This window comes from Carassius auratus, linkage group LG30F, assembly GCF_003368295.1.
Source record: "Carassius auratus strain Wakin linkage group LG30F, ASM336829v1, whole genome shotgun sequence".
Taxonomy (NCBI): Eukaryota; Metazoa; Chordata; class Actinopteri; order Cypriniformes; family Cyprinidae; genus Carassius; species Carassius auratus.
The window spans coordinates 563,479-580,297 of NC_039294.1; the positions used below are offsets into that span (position 1 = coordinate 563,479).

At 40.5% G+C, this 16,819-nt stretch overlaps 1 protein-coding gene across 2 annotated transcripts in view; it reads left to right on the forward strand.

Moving 5' to 3' along the window:
• Window positions 1-2,989: 2,989 nt before the first annotated feature.
• LOC113067968 (protein FAM111A) overlaps window positions 2,990-16,819 on the forward strand; it is a 28,493-nt gene continuing 14,663 nt past the window's right edge. For both annotated transcript variants that reach the window (XM_026240478.1, XM_026240479.1), the window contains exons 1-2: window positions 2,990-3,075; window positions 10,628-10,687. In XM_026240478.1, the coding sequence (XP_026096263.1) occupies window positions 10,634-10,687 (54 nt within the window). In that variant the 5' untranslated portion in view covers window positions 2,990-3,075; window positions 10,628-10,633. The remainder of the gene's footprint in view (window positions 3,076-10,627; window positions 10,688-16,819) is intronic.

Consider the following 16,819-nt stretch of genomic DNA (forward strand, 5'->3'; position numbering starts at 1 on the left):
ACACCAATTCGTTTTTTAGAGGCCCGCCTCTTTCCGCTGAATTCTTTCCACGGTGGTAGACTGATGGTAATAGCAGTGTTGTGACAGGAGATGTCAACTCTGCTGAGCAAAGGGGCTATAGAAGTCGTAGACCCCGTACTTCTCAATGCATGGATGTAGCTCTGGCCCCGTTGCGGCTCTAGGGCGTCCGTCTGTTAACCACTTGGACGATTGGCAGCGGCATTCCCCGTAATTTGTCTGGGGTTACTTCACATGCGCCCTTTTCAGTGGAAAAGTGGGCGGAAAGACGAAATATTTCACCCCGTTGTCTTCCGCATCTGACGATTTCGGTGACACGGAGTTGTGTGATGTGATTAAAGCTATGGATGCCAACCGAGTTTCTCCTACCGGGGTTCGGCTGGGGATTTGAGCTTTCCCAGAGACCGTCACGATGGATGCGTCTTTGACCGGTTGGGGAGCTGTTTGTCAAGGGCTACCAGCCCATGGAGTGTGGACAGCTGCACAACGCAGTTGGTATATAAACCGGTTGGAATTACTGGCAGTTTTCTGGCTCTCCAGTAATTCGCGAATCTGCTGATCAGCCGTCTTGTGCTGCTCAGATCAGACAACACAGCGTTTGTCTCATACCTGAATCATTAGGAAGGATTACGCTCTCACCCCCTGTGCAGGCTGACGAGACATGTTCTTCTCTGGTCTCAGAGAAAATTTCTGTCGATCCGAGTTGTTCATGTCCTCGGACGTTTGAACTTCGGAGCGGATATGCTATCCAGACAGGCTCTGGAACAGGGAGAATGGAGATTACACCTCCAGACGGTGAATCTTTTATGGCGCCCCTGGGCGTGGATGCATTAGCTCACAGCTGGCCCAGGACCAGTCTGTATGCTTTTCCTCCGATTCGTTTGATCCCAGCGGTATTATGCAGAATACGGCGGGACAGAGTGGAACAGCTGCTGCTGGTGGCTCCGCGATGGCACACGCAGCCGTGGTTTGCGGATCTGATCAGTCTGCTAGCGGGCTCTCCGTGGAGATTCCCCTCAGACAGGATTTATTATCACAAGCACAGGGGCTGATTTGGCACCCGAGGCCGGATCTGTTGAAACTGTGGGCGTGGCCACTGAGCGGAGTGCATTAGTATGTCCCGGTCTTTCTGTTGAAACCACTGAGACTATATTGAATTCTAGAGCAGCTTTTACGAGACGCTTATATGCTTTCAAGTGGAGACTGATTACAGCCTGGTGTGGCAATCGTAATGTGGATCCAGTTTACTGCCCAGTGGCTTCAGTGCTGGAGTTCCTCCAGGATTGTTTTTCGGATGGCGTAACACCAGCCACTTTTGAGGTTTACGTGGCAGCCATTTCAGCTTACCACGAATACATAGGCGGTGCCTCTATGGGGCGTCATCCACTAGTTTCTCGTTTCATACAGCGTGCGCGACGGCTGAGGCCTTTCCGCCCTGTGCGAGTTCCTTCATGGGATTTATCCATTGTGTTGCTAGGTTTATCAGGGCATCCGTTTGAGCCCTTGGAGACCGTATCGGATAAATTCTGGACACTGAAGACACTTCTTCTCATGGCTTTATCCTCCCTCAAGAGAGTTGGGGATTTACAGGCTCTTTCTGTTTCACCCTCATGCATGGAATTTGCACCGGGCTCTGTGAAGGTGCTGCTGCGGCCCAGGCCTAACTATGTTCCTAAGGTCGCATCTAACCTCTTTCGCTTTCAGCAAGTGTTCCTGGAAGCTTTTTCACCTGCTGAGGCTGGGTCAGGAGATCTAAGTCTTTGCCCTGTGAGAGCTTTAAAGACTTATGTGGATCGTACAGCCCCTTGGCGTGAATCTGACCAGCTGTTTGTCTGCTTTGGACATAAAAGTAAGGGCCATGCGGTTACAAAGCAGCGCATGTCCCATTGGCTGGTGGAGGCAATTTCTTTGGCATATGAGGCGCGCGGACTCGCTTCGCCCTTAGGGATTAAGGCTCATTCCACTCGAGCTGTAGCTTCTTCTCAAGCTTTTCTCAGTGGTTCTTCTATGGATGATATCTGTGCTGCGGCAGGATGGTCCTCACCGAGCACTTTTATCAAGTCCTACAGTCTGGATGTGAGGATGGCCCCTGGCTCCCGGGTTCTCTCCGCTTGAGCAGATGCTTCCTTGGATCTCAGTTATCAGGTACGTCAGGCGTTTTGGTATATCGTTCCCATACGTGGTGACGTCACCGCAGCATCGAAGTGACCTATGATAGGGAACATCTCGGTTACGTATGTAACCTTGGTTCCCTGAATAGGGAACGAGATGCTGCGGTTCTGGCCGTTCCGTACCTTGATAATTCTTCATCTTCAGTCATGAAATCTGAGCGAAATGGCGCGCTGCACCCGGGTATATCATGCGTGCGCATGCGTAGGGTGGTGCTATGCGCCATTTGGCCAATAGGATTGGCGGGATGGTATAGGGCTTCAGACATTCGTCACACCGGAGGTGTTCCCATACGTGGTGACGTCACCGCAGCATCTCGTTCCCTATTCAGGGAACCAAGGTTACATACGTAACCGAGATGTTTTATTATTATTATTTATTTGCCGCTAAGCAAATATATCAAACATCCGCGCGGTAAGAGCATCTACGGTAATTCACGTTGGCCAAAACACACAAGGAAACGCGTTGTGAAATAAAATATCACCAGCAATCACAGACATTCGCATTCGGACGGGATTAGTTTTCTCAGAGGATCACTGAGTTTGCTGAAAAACGGTAGGTAATTTGCTCTGGAATTATCACAGAGGTTGTGTGAGAAAAACACAGACGTGGCAGATTCGGACGGGATTAAAATCACCAAGTACGTCTGTGAAACGCAGATTTCTCTAACGACCCCCTGTAAAACTAGTCCCGTCCGAATATTCTATCACATTATTTTGTCAGTTAAAGTTTTGGGCGGTTTTTTGTTGTAGTGGGCGGGTTTTTGTGAGCTTTTGTGCTGGAAATCCTCCATCCAATCTGGCAACACTGGATCAGATCAGATGATCATCGCACCCTCTAGAAAAACGGTCGACACTCACTTTCTCCGGCTTAAATAACTCATATAAGGTAATATTTAACACTGGATATTTATAATATATAACTTTTTTTATATCCCCCTAGAGGTTTTTCTCCACCTTTTCCTCTATAATATATTTATGGATAAACAAAAATGACTGCGAACACCTATGTGGCAACTAACTTTCGGTTTTCAAATGCTGAAAATGGGTTGTGACTTACCTGTGAAAGGAAGAACGAAACTTAGGCTATAATGTTTTTTATTTATTTATTTATGTGCCTGCTGAGGAGGAGGATATTATAACATGCTTCAATGAACGATTCTGTAAGCCCTTCGTTTTAGACAAGGGGCGACACAGTGATACTGCCTATATTATCTGCCTCGCATGTCATTAAGGAAAAAGACAAACACCGGCTTAAATAACTCATATAAGGTAATATTTAACACTGGATATTTATAATATATAACTTTTTTTATATCCCCCTAGAGGTTTTTCTCCACCTTTTCCTCTATAATATATTTATGGATAAACAAAAATGACTTCGAACACCTATGTGGCAACTAACTTTCGGTTTTCAAATGCTGAAAATGGGTTGTGACTTACCTGTGAAAGGAAGAACGAAACTTAGGCTATAATGTTTTTTATTTATTTATTTATGTGCCTGCTGAGGAGGAGGATATTATAACATGCTTCAATGAACGATTCTGTAAGCCCTTCGTTTTAGACAAGGGGCGACACAGTGATACTGCCTATATTATCTGCCTCGCATGTCATTAAGGAAAAAGACAAACACCGGCTTAAATAACTCATATAAGGTAATATTTAACACTGGATATTTATAATATATAACTTTTTTTATATCCCCCTAGAGGTTTTTCTCCACCTTTTCCTCTATAATATATTTATGGATAAACAAAAATGACTTCGAACACCTATGTGGCAACTAACTTTCGGTTTTCAAATGCTGAAAATGGGTTGTGACTTACCTGTGAAAGGAAGAACGAAACTTAGGCTATAATGTTTTTTATTTATTTATTTATGTGCCTGCTGAGGAGGAGGATATTATAACATGCTTCAATGAACGATTCTGTAAGCCCTTCGTTTTAGACAAGGGGCGACACAGTGATACTGCCTATATTATCTGCCTCGCATGTCATTAAGGAAAAAGACAAACACCGGCTTAAATAACTCATATAAGGTAATATTTAACACTGGATATTTATAATATATAACTTTTTTTATATCCCCCTAGAGGTTTTTCTCCACCTTTTCCTCTATAATATATTTATGGATAAACAAAAATGACTGCGAACACCTATGTGGCAACTAACTTTCGGTTTTCAAATGCTGAAAATGGGTTGTGACTTACCTGTGAAAGGAAGAACGAAACTTAGGCTATAATGTTTTTTATTTATTTATTTATGTGCCTGCTGAGGAGGAGGATATTATAACATGCTTCAATGAACGATTCTGTAAGCCCTTCGTTTTGGACAAGGGGCGACACAGTGATACTGCCTATATTATCTGCCTCGCATGTCATTAAGGAAAAAGACAAACACCGGCTTAAATAACTCATGTAAGGTAATATTTAACACTGGATATTTATAATATATAACTTTTTTTATATCCCCCTAGAGGTTTTTCTCCACCTTTTCCTCTATAATATATTTATGGATAAACAAAAATGACTGCGAACACCTATGTGGCAACTAACTTTCGGTTTTCAAATGCTGAAAATGGGTTGTGACTTACCTGTGAAAGGAAGAACGAAACTTAGGCTATAATGTTTTTTATTTATTTATTTATGTGCCTGCTGAGGAGGAGGATATTATAACATGCTTCAATGAACGATTCTGTAAGCCCTTCGTTTTGGACAAGGGGCGACACAGTGATACTGCCTATATTATCTGCCTCGCATGTCATTAAGGAAAAAGACAAACACCTGTGCTGTATTTCTAAGGGAATCAAAAAAGGTATGAGGTCTGTTGTTGTTAGCAGGGAAACTTTGTATGTGAATGCTGCTGAGCTTCTTGCCGATTCTACCGTGCCGGTATTGTGCCCAATTTCGACCCCCTGCCGAATATATATATTATTAAACTGGGCAAAACACCTGGCGCTTGTATTGCGCACGCGCGTTGGGCTGAGGGCAGGTTATTTTCGTTCGTGTCATTTTTCATATCATTTTATATTGACAACGGCCAAGTAGCCAGCAAGAACGTTTTTGGGAGATATTGACTTATCTTGGCGTGTATTGGAGTGTTTGATTTTATTGATGCACTTACGGACATTTGTACCTTTTGGTGTTTGCTGTGTAGTGAAATTATGTATAATTGGCAGCACATGTAACCAGGGGCGTAGCAACCGGGGGGGACGGGGGGGACACGTCCCCCGCACTTTTTTAGAAACGGGTGATTCTGACCCCTGCTATTTTTTTTTTTTTTTTTTTTTTTTTTTTAGGATCCAGCGTGAATATTTCCTGTAGTGTTCTCTGATTTGTTACTTAGATTTGAGTGAAGTAACATTCAGCCAATCACAGAGCGAATCATCTCCTGGGCGCGTCTGCTATGAGCTTCAAATCTCTTGTTGCTCTTCTGAATTTTCGTTCGTTCGTATGTTCACTTTGCTATTAGGCCGTCTGGGATAAAATGCACCCCAGAAAAAAAGCAAAGGACGATTACATCCTTTTTTCAAACACACACTGTAAGTATGTTACAGTATGTCGCGATTACACGAATCGCGCGATAAAGTTTTCATGTTATGATTTAACCTATTGAACCTGTATGGACCTCGTCACGTCGCGCCGGATTCAGTGTGTTAAATGCTCTCCTGATTGTCGCTTTGGATAAAAGCGTCTGCTAAATAAGACGTAACAATATTATTGGTTTCTGCTGTCTTTTGTTTGTCTACGTGCTGCTCGCGGAGTAAAATTATCATTTCACAATAAATCATATTTGTTTTGCAACGAATATCTTAAAATACTTTATCAAATTTTATTCTTTTAATTCATAGCTGTTACTTTATGTCCTAACTGGTCTGTAGGAAAGGCAGGCTGTGACGTCACTGGCAGAGAGAGGGGGCAGTTGCTCAACCTCTCCAGAATGTGTACAGGTGAGATTTGTATAAAAAAAAGCAGATTGACTATCTTAAAGCTGCGGTAGGGAACTTTTGATGCTCTAGCGGATAATAAACAGAACTGCTTGCGTCTTGCGGAAGAACATCGTAGCCGGAACTACTTCTCTCTGTTTATGTCTATGAAGAATCACAAAGGTACTGGGTTACTCCGCCGCGGTATTCCCGAAGCAATCTAAAATAGTCCGAATATAAACACTTATTATAGGTGCACCCTAGTGATTCAGGACAAGCTAAAAACACGGTTTGGAAAATGGATTCATGGTGTTCTCGCTTATTATATACATTTTTCTACATTTTGAACACAAACAAAGTTACGGACCGCTGCTCTGATTGGTTGTTTTTTACCGGGAGTGATGTATTTCTGCAAATGGCAATAGGACCACTGGGAGGAGCCAGAGGAGCTTGATTTTTTTCACAGATTATCTGTCTCATATTTTTCATAAAATGTATGTTGTATAAAATTACTGTAGATGTAATCTGTATACTCATTTAACACCTGTTTTTGTCCAACTGTTAAAAAGAAAAGTTATTGTTCAAATGTAGTGCAACTGAAATATTGTAAATATCATAAAATATCTTTATTATCTTAAAAAAAAAAAAAAAATTATAGATGGTCTCCCATTGGTCTCAAAGTCCTGCAGTATTTTTAAAATTTGAGTATGATTTAACAAAAATAGGTTCCTGTAAGCTATCATGTCATGTTCCCAAATTTGAAAAAGTAAAATGCCAATTGGTATTCTATTTAGAATTTATTATGAACATCAGCTTTGGGTCAAATCACCATACAGCTGTCCCCCCCCCACTTTTAAAATGGCTGCTACGCCCCTGCATGTAACTAATCTTAAAGTGTAACTAAACCCCTGGTCAGAGCCTGACTCCATCCACTGACAATATTTGAAAATGCTGAAAAGTGGGCAGAGCACAGCGGAGATAAGAGGGGACGAACCTAGGGCGGGGCTGAGCGACTGCGACGTGAACCTCAGACCCGCAGTGACGGATTGATTGACAGCTGCTGTCAGAGACGCTCAAATGGAGAGTGACTGTAATGACGCAAGTAGCTTTGCAACAGAGCGATCATTTGAAGTAGAGGACTTTTCTCACCTACCTACATCTGAAGTGGAGGATGTCGAGGTGTTTGTTCATATCAATTCGAGCCGTTGGCTCAAACTGCGGTCTTAACTCCCGCACCGCGTCGCTTTTCAGCGCGAGCTGTGTGGAGAAGCCCATCTCCACCTCCATTGCGTTTGAGAAGCAATCCCGTTTAAAATGCAGTTTGCACACTCCAGCTCTAGGCGGGAACTCACGGTCTTCCAGGCCAAGTGCATGCAACCACTGGCGCCTAATTTTAAAGTCTGCTGGAAAACTATGCAGTCCAGCAGTGCTGTCACAACCAGCAACATGTACCATCCTGACCACTGAACTAAATACAGATAAATCTACGCTTGAAGATCTAAATAACTATATAATTGATATGCTAAATAGATGCTATAATAGTCTATCCTGATCGTTTTCAATACTCGCAATTCCAACTCCTGACTCACTAGTGATTTTGACGGAACCAGTGTTGCCAACTTCTTTCAATGGAAAGTAGCTAAACCCTGTCCGAAAAGTCGCTAAATGCCGCTAGATGACGTCATATAATAATTAGCATATTAATTACATAAGTGCGTCATATTATCTTGCCCTTTCTGTGCTCATGTACTGCATTTTAATGCAGCCAAAATTCTCAATACAACGTTTTTTATTATTATATTTTAATGTTTCTGTTGTCCGACAAGGGAATTAATATTATAATGACTGAAACGCGGTCCATTAAGACTGCATAACCAGCTCTCAAAGATGTTAATCTCTGCACTAAAATCTTATTCACGACATTGTCTAATGAAATCACATACACATAAGATTAAGACAATGGTTGTACTGTGATTTCGGCTATACTTGCATGTAAAAGAGTTAGAAGCAACATAATATCTTTTTTTAACTGAAAGTGCTGCATCTCTGCTTGCTGAATAGAGCAGATGCAGAGAGAGAGAGAGGCGTGTGCGCGCCCTGGGAGAGAGAGACAGAGAGATCATGCTCGTGAGGCACTACCGGAGAGTCTCAGAGACTAAATAAGGTCTGTCAAAAAAAGTCGCTAGATTTGTCGCTCGTCGCTTTTTTGGAAAAAAGTCGCTATGAGGGTCTGAAAAGTCGCTAAGTTGGCAACACTGGACGGAACAAGATGGTTTTATACTGCCAGGGGCGTGGTAGCTCGTACCAAGGGGCGTGTTGGGCTGGAAACTGCCTACGTCACCTGCCACCGTTTACGTCACTTGCCACCGCAACATCCAATAGGAAAAAACAACTGCAGTAGCCACCGTTCAACCTGAAGAGGGCAGCACTCAGACGTTTTTACACCATATATTGTAGAATTTAAACACTTTATACTCAAATGTCAAAAAAGTTACTCGAAACAATGAACAGCACTAATAAAGCCCCATTCTTATAGATCATTAACTAAAAAAAGTTGGTTTAGGGTTAAGTTACTCTATAAGGTGTTGAAACCCTCTCCTGAATGACTTTCTGTTTGTTGATTGCTTACTAATTTGAGGTAATTTATGATTGGTCAAATGCACTATTAATTATGTGACACCCATCGTTGACCTGCTGCTTTGCCCTCTTGAGGTTTTAATGTGAATTGTTTATTATAAAAGAATAAAATGCCATATCTGTAATTGAGGTTGTGTGCTTGAGGCCCAAATAAATTTTGTCCAGTCAGGAACCTGTTTGTGTCTTCCTACTCCTATTTTGTCAATTCAGAACAGCTTTAACACATTTTAAACAGGGGGAAGGGCTGAGTATAAACTAATAGAGCCTCAAATCTAGGCCCGAGCCCGGCCCTGGCCCGAGACGCTCAGGCCCTAGCCCGACCCGTGTCCGACAGCTCATCAGAATTATCAGCCCGAGTCCGACACAAGCCCGTGTTTTTATTTATTTAAGCAGCACAGTTAGTTTAATAAATGTTTATTTATTAAACCACAGTGAGTAAAATAAAATAAAACAATTGAAATACTGAGGCAGGCTCGCAACAGCACTCGCAAACGAAATGAGAAATAGCCTACAATCTAAACAAATTAAATTAATTAAAAACAAACTTGCAGGTTATCTTAAATGCACCACAGAACATGTCCATTCTTTTTTCCATTAGTTTCCAACAGTTAAACGAAAATAAAGTCCAGTCAAATGAAAAGTTAGAACAGTCTCTTACAGAGCATCATGGAGAAAAAGAATAGTCTCCAGAGTGGAAGGTTTTAACCCCGTCCTCCTCTCTTCCCGCTGCGCTGAAGACACGTTCGCTGCTGCTGCTGGCGGGACACTAAACACAGAGCGAGCCAGTCTTGACAGTTGCGGTTGCAGGGTCTCGTGCTGTTTACATTTACATTACTTTAGAGGCCTATAATAGCTACTACTACAATAAGTGGATATACATGTAAGTGAAGTATAATCGTGGGTCGCGCTGACGGAAAAGCGTGCGTGAGACTGTCACGTCAGTATGTCAGTTTAATTATAACGGGTTGAATTATCAGATTATGAAAGTCATGAGGTTATGAAATGTCTTTCTATGTTTGTTTTTCTACCGTTGACGTCAACTTCTCATTTTTTTATTTAATGTCTAAAAATATAAATAGACGGATAACCCAAAAAAGGCCCGAGGCCCGGCCCGCATGTGAGCTATAACGTGAAAATTGGCCCGAAGCCCGGCCCTAGGTGCATAAATAAGTCGGGGCCCGTCGGGCTCGGGCTGAAATGCAGGGCTTTATAAACTAATACTAGTTATTTTCTTCTAGGTTAAAACTAATGGTACAGTGATCGTGTAAGGTTGTGATACTTGTTTGTTTAATAGTGTTTTAGGCCTATGAAATAAAAAGGTTAAGGAAACTTCTCACATTTGGCTGGATACTTCAGTGCTTGAGGGTTATATTCCAAAAATTACAAATGTAACACACTGTGTGTGTGTGTGTGTGTATATAGGTCTGTGTGTGTGTGTGTGTGTGTGTATATATATATATATGCATGTGTGTATATTTATGTGTATATATGTGTCCATTTTTTAGCTTTTTAATCATTAAAACAGTTGTGATATTTAGAAGATAGAATCATTATTCTTTTACAGAATTTTAACTCAAAACCTTTGAACAGGTGCACTCTGTTGTGGATATAAAGAAAAAGCCACAGTTGGAATAAAAAAAAACTGTATCCCTGATTCACAGATTTTTTTTGGCTGTTCTGTGTACTGTATTTTCTCAAAACATGTTTCCGTCTCAGTGTAAATGGACCATTAGTCTGTGATTTGTTTCACTTTGCTACATCATGTTTGGTGTGATTACATGGCATTGCACTTTTCTATCCTTTTCATAATTTTAATTATGATAGAAGTCTGTAGACTGTGGTAAACCTATATTAATTTCAATGTTTTGGACATTTTGCAGGAAACGATGGCTCATTCACTTAAGACAGAAGCTGAAGAGGGACCTTCAAGTCTGCTGCAGGTAGATCGCCTAAAGTGATACTTCATCTAAAATACGATAACATCCACTGATCATTTACTCACTCTCATGCTGTCCCAGATGTATTTGGGTTTCTTTCGTTAGATGAACACAAATGTAGATTTTTAGAAAAATAAACAATTTCTGTGAGTCCATGTAATGGAAACGTACAGGACCCTCAAGGTTGATGCTTAAAAATGTACAGAATGTAAACGTGATGGGAATCCATTTGACCCCAATGGATGAATCGATGTCAGTGTCTTCTGAAGCAAAACTATATGTTAGTGTGAGAATTCAAAAACTTTAACCATAAAGAGGGCTTTCAGACTACACATTTTCACTCCACTGACTTCCATTTTTTTTTGTCTCCAATGTGGGAAACACAAGCTAAGGCGAATTTGATACATGTCAAAATTCACATTTGGTAAAATCTGCAATATAAATTTATATTACATGAAAGCTTGACCAACAGATGTTTCAGTGTGTCCAACTGAAAATTTTGAGCGTTAATAATGGTTCTCTTTGAAATTTGTTATCTTGAGGGATTTTCATGTTACTAACCAATATTCAACTGTAAATTATGGACTACAGGTCCTTCTTAAAAAATTAGCATATTGTGATTAAAAGTTCATTATATTCCATAATGTAATGATAAAAATGAAACTTTCATATATTTTAGATTCATTGCACACCAACTGAAATATTTCAGGTCTTTTATTGTTTTAATACTGATGATTTTGGCATACAGCTCATGAAAACCCAAAATTCCTATCTCAAAAAATGAGCATATCATGAAAAGGTTCTCTAAACGAGCTATTAACCTAATCATCTGAATCAACTAATTAACTCTAAACACCTGCAAAAGATTCCTGAGGCTTTTAAAAACTCCCAGCCTGGTTCATTACTCAAAACCGCAATCATGGGTAAGACTGCTGACCAGAAGGCCATCATTGACACCCTCAAGCGAGAGGGTAAGACACAGAAAGAAATTTCTGAACGAATAGGCTGTTCCCAGAGTGCTGTATCAAGGCACCTCAGTGGGAAGTCTGTGGGAAGGAAAAAGTGTGGCAAAAAACACTGCACAACGAGAAGAGATGACCGGACCCTGAGGAAGATTGTGGAGAAGGACCGATTCCAGACCTTGGGGGACCTGCGGAAGCAGTGGACTGAGTCTGGAGTAGAAACATCCAGAGCCACCGTGCACAGGCGTGTGCAGGAAATGGGCTACAGAGAAGCAGCACTGGACTGTTGCTCAGTGGTCCAAAGTACTTTTTTCGGATGAAAGCAAATTTTGCATGTCCTTTGGAAATCAAGGTGCCAGAGTCTGGAGGAAGACTGGGGAGAAGGAAATGCCAAAATGCCTGAAGTCCAGTGTCAAGTACCCACAGTCAGTGATGGTCTGGGGTGCCATGTCAGCTGCTGGTGTTGGTCCACTGTGTTTTATCAAGGGCAGGGTCAATGCAGCTAGCTATCAGGAGATTTTGGAGCACTTCATGCTTCCATCTGCTGAAAAGCTTTATGGAGATGAAGATTTCGTTTTTCAGCACGACCTGGCACCTGCTCACAGTGCCAAAACCACTGGTAAATGGTTTACTGACCATGGTATTACTGTGCTCAATTGGCCTGCCAACTCTCCTGACCTGAACAGCATAGAGAATCTGTGGGATATTGTGAAGAGAAAGTTGAGAGACGCAAGACCCAACACTCTGGATGAGCTTAAGGCCGCTACCGAAGCATCCTGGGCCTCCATAACACCAGGGCTCTCAAGTCTCACGCATTGGGCGTGAGACCCAAGCATTTCAACCCGTTCACACGCTCACACGCCACACCTTGTATTTCTCACGCAGAGACATTACGAGGATATTTTATTTTATTTTTTAGGATATTTTTTAAACCGTGAACAGGTAGAGGAATCACCTAATCAAATAAAAAAAAATATAGCTACCGATCAGCCAATCAGAAAATAGCATTGCTGTATCTGGGTAAGATTTTCACAGGCTCATGCGCAACACAGATTCAGACGTTCGCTGAAGTACGTAAGTAACGGTTATAGAAGAGGACAGTGGCTTTTTTAATAATTTACATTTTAAATGATTTACATCTTGCTGAACTAATTTCTACAGACTGATAACGTGGGAGAAGAACATCCTTTGAGTACAGTAAGTCATCTCACAATTGCTGGGTAATATATGTGTCCAGACATATATGTAAACCCCCCTCCACCCCCCAAGTTTTTGTCCAACTCCATTGACTTGCCAAGACAATGACCCCGATTATTAGTATATGAATTTTTTTAATCAATATATGAATTTTAAATTTTTTCAAAACAGTCTAAGATATTTTTTGGTCTGATGGTTCTTCTGACCTCGACACGCATGCAATTTAGCTTTTGCGCCTATTATTAGCCCACTATTATTATTATTTTTTTATACCTAAAGTTACACGTTGAAGAGGATGCGGGGCTACTCTGACAGTTTTATATAAGAGAGTTCTATAATAGGCCTATCCATAATCATTGTATGGCAGTACCCATAATAGTTTGAATTATTTTTAGTTTTATCTTTCCTTTTATTTTGACTGCACAACATCCTGGTCCCCATTTTGAAAACATTTTTCCTTTCATTATATTTTATCTAATGTATAATATTGATTATTACATTTGTCTATTTCAAAGATGTCAGGGAAGAGGCAAAGAAGCATTCTTTCATGCTTTTCTCTAAAAGATCAGCTCCCTAAAAAGGTGGCTAGGTCAGAGGAGGAGACTGTGGAGAAGACAGTAGTGGAGGCAGAGGAGGAAGCAATTAGGTGCCAGTAGAAGATGGGTCCATGGAAGAGACTGTGGATGACACCAACCTGATGGCCATTAATCACAATGGGAACCACCAGCTCTTTTTACTGGTGCTTAGTCTGCAGACAAGAGAACTAGGACTGATTAGGACTGACTATGCATAAGGCCCGGGATATTGTGCAGCGCCCCTCCACACACACACACACACACACACACACACACACACACAAATAAATGCTGAATTAAAACAATATTATTTTATTTGTAAGAATATGTGCCATTTACGAGATCAGACACCCGTCCCCATCAAACCCCTGCCGCCATCGCGGCCGCCGCCAAAATCTCACTCTGAACTCAGTTCAAAACTTGAGAGCCCTGTAACACCTCAGCAGTGCCACAGGCTGATTGCCTCCATGCCACGCCGCATTGAAGCAGTCATTTCTGCAAAAGGATTCCCGACCAAGTATTGAGTGCATAACTGAACATAATTATTTGAAGGTTAACTTTTTTGTATTAAAAACACTTTTCTTTTATTGGTCGGATGAAATATGCTAATTTTTTGAGATAGGAATTTTGGGTTTTCATGAGCTGTATGCCAAAATTATCAGTATTAAAACAATAAAAGACCTGAAATATTTCAGTTGGTGTGCAATGAATCTAAAATATATGAAAGTAAAATTTTTATCATTACATTATGGAAAATAATGAACTTTTATCACAATATGCTAATTTTTTGAGAAGGACCTGTATATAGATAGATAGAGAGAGAGAGATAGATATAGAGATAGAGGTAGAGATAGAATGTTTCAGAATGTAAAATGTTTCAGGTCCAGCAGAGATACAAATGGACTTCAGACAGTGCAGAAAATTTCATCCTTGCCCTGAATTCTGAAGAACTGAAAAATCTAATCACTATATTTATGAATAAAAAATTTGAAACAACTAAAGATGGTGTTAATTTGGCTACAAATGAAATCAATAACATATTTCAAAAAGCAGCATATATAAGTGAATTGAAAAAGAAAGGCAAAAAATTCATAACACCAAAAGATGAAATATGGTTTGACTCAGACTGTAAAACATTTAAGAAAACAACTTTTTATTAACTTTTTTTTATCAAATCTGAAACATAAAGAACCATACGACACCGACATAAGAACTGAATACTGTTCAACACTTAAACAATACAAAGACACAATTAGAGCAAAAAAGCAACACCATCTGAACAAAAGTTTAGAAGAAATAGAACATTCAATAAATCAAAATCAGTTCTGGGAGATGTGGAATAATCTGAGCACAACAAAACCACAAGATCTACCAATACAAGATGGAAAAATGTGGACATATTTTGAAAATTTATATCAAGAAATCCCACCAAAACAACTCAATGACAATTATGATCTGATCAAACAAAATCTACAAACTTATGAAGACACATTTAAAAATAATCAAATTCCACTTGACTTCCCAATTACATTTTAAAGAATTAACAAACAAACTCAAAAGCCAAAAATGTAAGAAATCTTGTGGTCCTGACAGCATTCTAGGTGAAATACTGAAACACAGCACACCTGAGCTTCAGACTGCTGGGCTCAAATTATTCAACATTGTACTGCCGAGGACTCATTACCCCTATTCACAAGAGTGGAGACAGATTGGACCCTAATAATTTCAGAGGCATTTGTGTGAGCAGTAATCTGGGGAAGTTATTTAGCAGTATTTTAAACCATAGAATGGTAAACTTCCTTAACGAGCACAATGTCCTGAGCCCGAGTCAGATTGGCTTCCTTCCAAATCACAGAACGACTGACCACATTTACACCCTACACACCCTAATTAATAAACACATAAAACAGACCAAAAATGGAAAAATATTTGCGGGGTTTTTTTTCAAAAAAGCATTTTATTCTATTTGGCATGACGGATTATATTATAAGCTTTTACAAAGTGGTGTAGGGGGTAAAGTTTTTGACATTATAAAATCAATGTATTCGAACAACAAATGTGCAATCCAAATTGGCAACAAACATACAGAATTCTTCACCCAGAAAAGAGGAGTGCGGCAGGGCTGTAGCCTGAGTCCAACGCTGGTCAACATTTACATCAATGAATTAGCGGTGCAGTTGGAACAGACTACAGCCCCTGGACTCTCTCTACAAGACAAGAACATCAAGCTTTTGCTGTACACAGATGATCTGGTGCTGCTGTCCTCCACCCCACAGGGACTACAGCAGCACCTGGACCTGCTGGACAACTACTGCCAGAACTGGGCCCTGGCAGTAAACCTCAAAAAGACCAACACTATTGTCTTTCAGAAGAAGCCCAGATGTCAGGAACACAGATACCAGTTCAGTCTAGGCTGCACCGCTCTAGAACACCCAAATAACGCATGTAGGGCAGAATTAGGCCGATTCCCATTGATTATAAATATGCATAAAAGATCCCTCAAATTCTGAAAAGAAAAGAGGAGTGCGGCAGGGCTCAAATTCTGGATGCATCTTAAATCAAGTCCCACAGAAATCGCTACATTTTAAAGCGCTACAAACCCAAGAACTAAACCCTGAAAAGAGTCCACTCAGTCAGCTAGTTCTGAGACTTACTAACCAGACTAATTCTACTAACACTAACCAGTCTCAGACCAACACTGCTTCTCATCCAAACATCAAAATCAACCAAATTATCAAACAATCTAAAAGTACATATCTGGAACATTGGGATCAAGAAACTAAAACAAAAAGTAAATTACAATTCTATCGAACTCTAAAATCAGATTATGAATATGAAGATTATCTTCAGAGTGTCAGAGACACAAAGCAGAGACTGATCCTGACCAAGTACAGGCTCAGTGAGCACAGTCTAGCCATCGAGATGGGCAGACACCGAAAGAGCTGGTTACCCAGAGAGAGAAGAGACAGAGACACACCTCCTGCACTGTCAGAAATACACCTCCATAAGAGACCTATACTTTAACAAATTCACCAATTTAATACAGAACTTTACAGCAATTAGTGAAACAGAAAAAATAAAGATAATATTAGGAGAGGGACACACAGGAGCACTGGCTGCGAGATACGTGTGGACGTGCCACAGCCTGAGAGACAGCAGGTGAACGTGTGTGTGTGTGTGAGTGTGTGTGTGTGTGACCTCAGTGTGTCTGACCCTATTGTGCACCACAAGTGATGTTTGTGTATTTATATGTAAGTTAAAGACTGTGGTATCAAATGTTCACACAAATGTTATAATTTGTTAGTTTAATATTATAAGGTGTTATTATAATCAGTTCCATTACTGTGATGTTAATTTTTTTGTTTTAATTTGTTATTTTTTCTATATATGTACACTAAGCT